The sequence below is a fragment of the Impatiens glandulifera genome, chromosome 2 (assembly GCF_907164915.1).
Source record: "Impatiens glandulifera chromosome 2, dImpGla2.1, whole genome shotgun sequence".
Classification (NCBI taxonomy): Eukaryota; Viridiplantae; Streptophyta; class Magnoliopsida; order Ericales; family Balsaminaceae; genus Impatiens; species Impatiens glandulifera.
In genome coordinates this window covers 29,376,210-29,379,108 of record NC_061863.1, presented here as the reverse complement: position 1 = coordinate 29,379,108, position 2,899 = coordinate 29,376,210, and the positions used below count along the sequence as shown (strand labels likewise).

Genomic DNA, 2,899 nt, shown 5'->3' with positions numbered 1-2,899 from the left:
AGTAACTAAACAAACCTGCGCTTAATTCTAAAACAATCTGCAACCAGTAGCACCACAATGCGGAAACTAGTTTGACACTCCTTTATCTATGAACTTTGCCAGGAATGGAATAAAAGATAGGATATCAAGATTGGGTAGTCAGGAGCTTATGGAGGTCGGGTACCCAGGTACCTAACTGGTAGGTTGTCATCCCTAAAGAAGGGTATCATTATAAATAGGATAAATACATAAATAGTTTAAAAACTTTCTTCACTGAATATATAACCATATGTCACTTGATGTGGGAAATCACCAAAAAGGAGAAATAAGTTAAATCAGTACTAGTGTTTTTTGTCCCAGATGACCATATTAAAGTTTCTTTTAAAAAAAAACCCTGAATTTACAGTCTGCTTAATTCAACCTTTTTCGAACATAGTCAACTACGAAACTCCACAAACTCTACTCACATAGTGGAGAGTCACGAAATTCCGATTGTTCATAACTCTCTTCCATACTCTGCCCATATTACACAACCCCAGAGGGTAGACGCAAGACAAGTTGTCCTCCAAAAACACTGCCAAAAGAAAAAAGCACAGTATATCAGGACATCAAAGGTTTTAAAATATAGCAGCAAAAAAAGAGTAGTAATAGAAAAACAGACCTTTTGACATAATAATAACAAAAGTCTGCCAATATGAAGGTTTGGACAATCTCAGAGATAAGAACCATAGAAGGCCATAGCCCATAACCCAGAGCTGTCAATAAACGACCTCTTGTATCTAAAACCTGTCAGTAACAACAAAGCAATAAACAATGTCCTATTTAGCCATTCTACTAATCAATTTCAATAAGAAGGGTATATCTTTTCATGGAGAACAAACCTGAAGAACCCAATGAGCACAACTCAAGAACCTAGCAACTCCCAGCGCAAACACGTAATGAGCTGTAAACGGTTCGACAATCTAAATAACATAGAACAAAGAACAATCACTGCAAGAACATCCCAAACCAATCACAAAAGAAATGCACAAAATGAGGATGAATTATTTACCTTAGTGTTCTGCATCACCCGGAGTTGAGGTAGCACGGAAACAGCTTCCAAATACACACAGAACGCCCAAAAGATCTTGTTGATGATATGATGGGATGTAGATGGATGAACCAGCAAGGCCAAAACAGCACAGGGAACCAACTGAGGGGACATAAAACAAAAGCTTGGGATGCATTTTATAGTTCTGAAAAGGAAATTTGATAAAGAGAGAGTAACTTCAAACTTGGAAGGGATATCATAATACACACCACATAATAGATTGAAAAGTTGTCCTTATCCTCCATGTAGCTTGATCTCAATTTGAAACGGATCATATAAATTACCCATAATGTAGTGGCCAAAGTGGATAGATCAAGTATAGTGTGGATGTCATACTCCATGACAAAGCTACAATACAATCTAACAGCCAAAAATATGGCAGTTAGTTCCTGGGTTTTAAGTGAAAGCCCTGCAAAATTTCGAATATTCAATTCTATCTTGAATCATAACGAAATTAAAATTACCAAACGGGAAGCGTATTCAAACTTAAACAAATCTTAATGCCAAAAATGCATACAAGAGAGGTGAAGTTCGAATTGACTAAATCAAATTTTCAGACTTCGAGCAATCCTATGCCCAGAAGACGAGAATATTCTAGTTTTGACTAGGTATATAACAGTCAAATTAGCCAATTAAGGTCCAATATCACCTAAATTTTCTTAATTTCCTTCAACGATAAACCCAAGAGCTTCGAACAATTTCCATTACATCAGATCACGATTGATTGCAGCAGAGGATAGAGTTAAGTTGGCTTACCAGCACAAGTTTTCTCCTTCATTAGCTTGTAGATAAGAACGCAGATTCCGATGGAGTGGACAGCCTCAGCGGCAACGAAGAGATTGTCGTGATCGTGAACGATGACACGGAGCAAGACGAGAGCCGCCATGCCAGATACCACGGCGAGGAAAGCCTTCACCTTTGGCGGCTGCCTCCGAACCCACATCGACACTGCGTGGATCGGCTTTCTTCCTGGCCTCATCGTGCTTGTTCTCTCTCCTTTTCTGACTATTTGCTGGTATACAAATGAGAGCCGATCAAGGAGCCAAGTAGGGCGATAAACTGTTTGGGGGGATTGGAGAAGAGCGAGGAGCACAAGGAAGATTGAAGGAGCAGTTAGTACAAAAAGAGGCAACCCCCGTAGATGATCAATCAATGATGCTTTGATCTATTTCTATTTTTCTAAATTTAACAAGGTTTTATTTTATTTTTATTTTTATTTTTATTTTTTAAAATAAGAATAAAATTTTAAATTTTGTCATACTAGGTTTTTATTTGTACTTTTTAACCGGCTATGTTTTGACCCAAATAAACTAAATCTCAGTCAAAACATTTATGGGATTGTTTTATTTTTTAAAAGTAAAGTAAAGTAAAGTAAAATACAATATTTTGTTGAAACCTCTTTTTTTTTTTTTTATATATAATAATGATAAAATATAAATCTCTAACTATTTCTATTTTCAACCATGACCTACAATAATATACTCAAGATAATATTGGCCTATCAAAGACAGGTAAGTTAACAACCAGTACCACGACCTATCATCGACCATTCTTGTCTTCCTTCCTTCTTCATACATTGATAGTTTTACCCCCTCAAAATAAAAATAAAAAATATATAATGAAATAATATGGATCTATCTGAAATCCCTTGTCTAAGTAGTGGTTAATTATTTGCAGCACCAAATTTTGTGTCATGTTAATATATATATGATCATCATTTTCTCTCAAATTCTCTTATTTCATTTGAAGTTTCTTCTTTCTTTTCTTGTCTATTTCCACAAAAATATATGTTCTAGCTCCTAAGCCGCTTATCATGTTGTTGAAAAACCT

At 35.8% G+C, this 2,899-nt stretch overlaps 1 protein-coding gene across 1 annotated transcript; it reads right to left on the bottom strand.

The window, feature by feature from the left end:
- Positions 1-232: 232 nt before the first annotated feature.
- LOC124925336 (ER lumen protein-retaining receptor erd-2.2-like) lies at positions 233-2,204 on the bottom strand. Its single transcript, XM_047465307.1, has 6 exons — positions 1,826-2,204; positions 1,279-1,478; positions 1,031-1,171; positions 861-941; positions 641-765; positions 233-553 (listed from the first exon to the last, which is right to left on the bottom strand). The coding sequence occupies exons 1-6, from the start codon at positions 2,046-2,048 to the stop codon at positions 505-507; spliced, it is 819 nt and encodes a 272-aa protein (XP_047321263.1). The 5' UTR covers positions 2,049-2,204; the 3' UTR covers positions 233-504.
- Between the last annotated feature and the right edge of the window lie 695 nt (positions 2,205-2,899).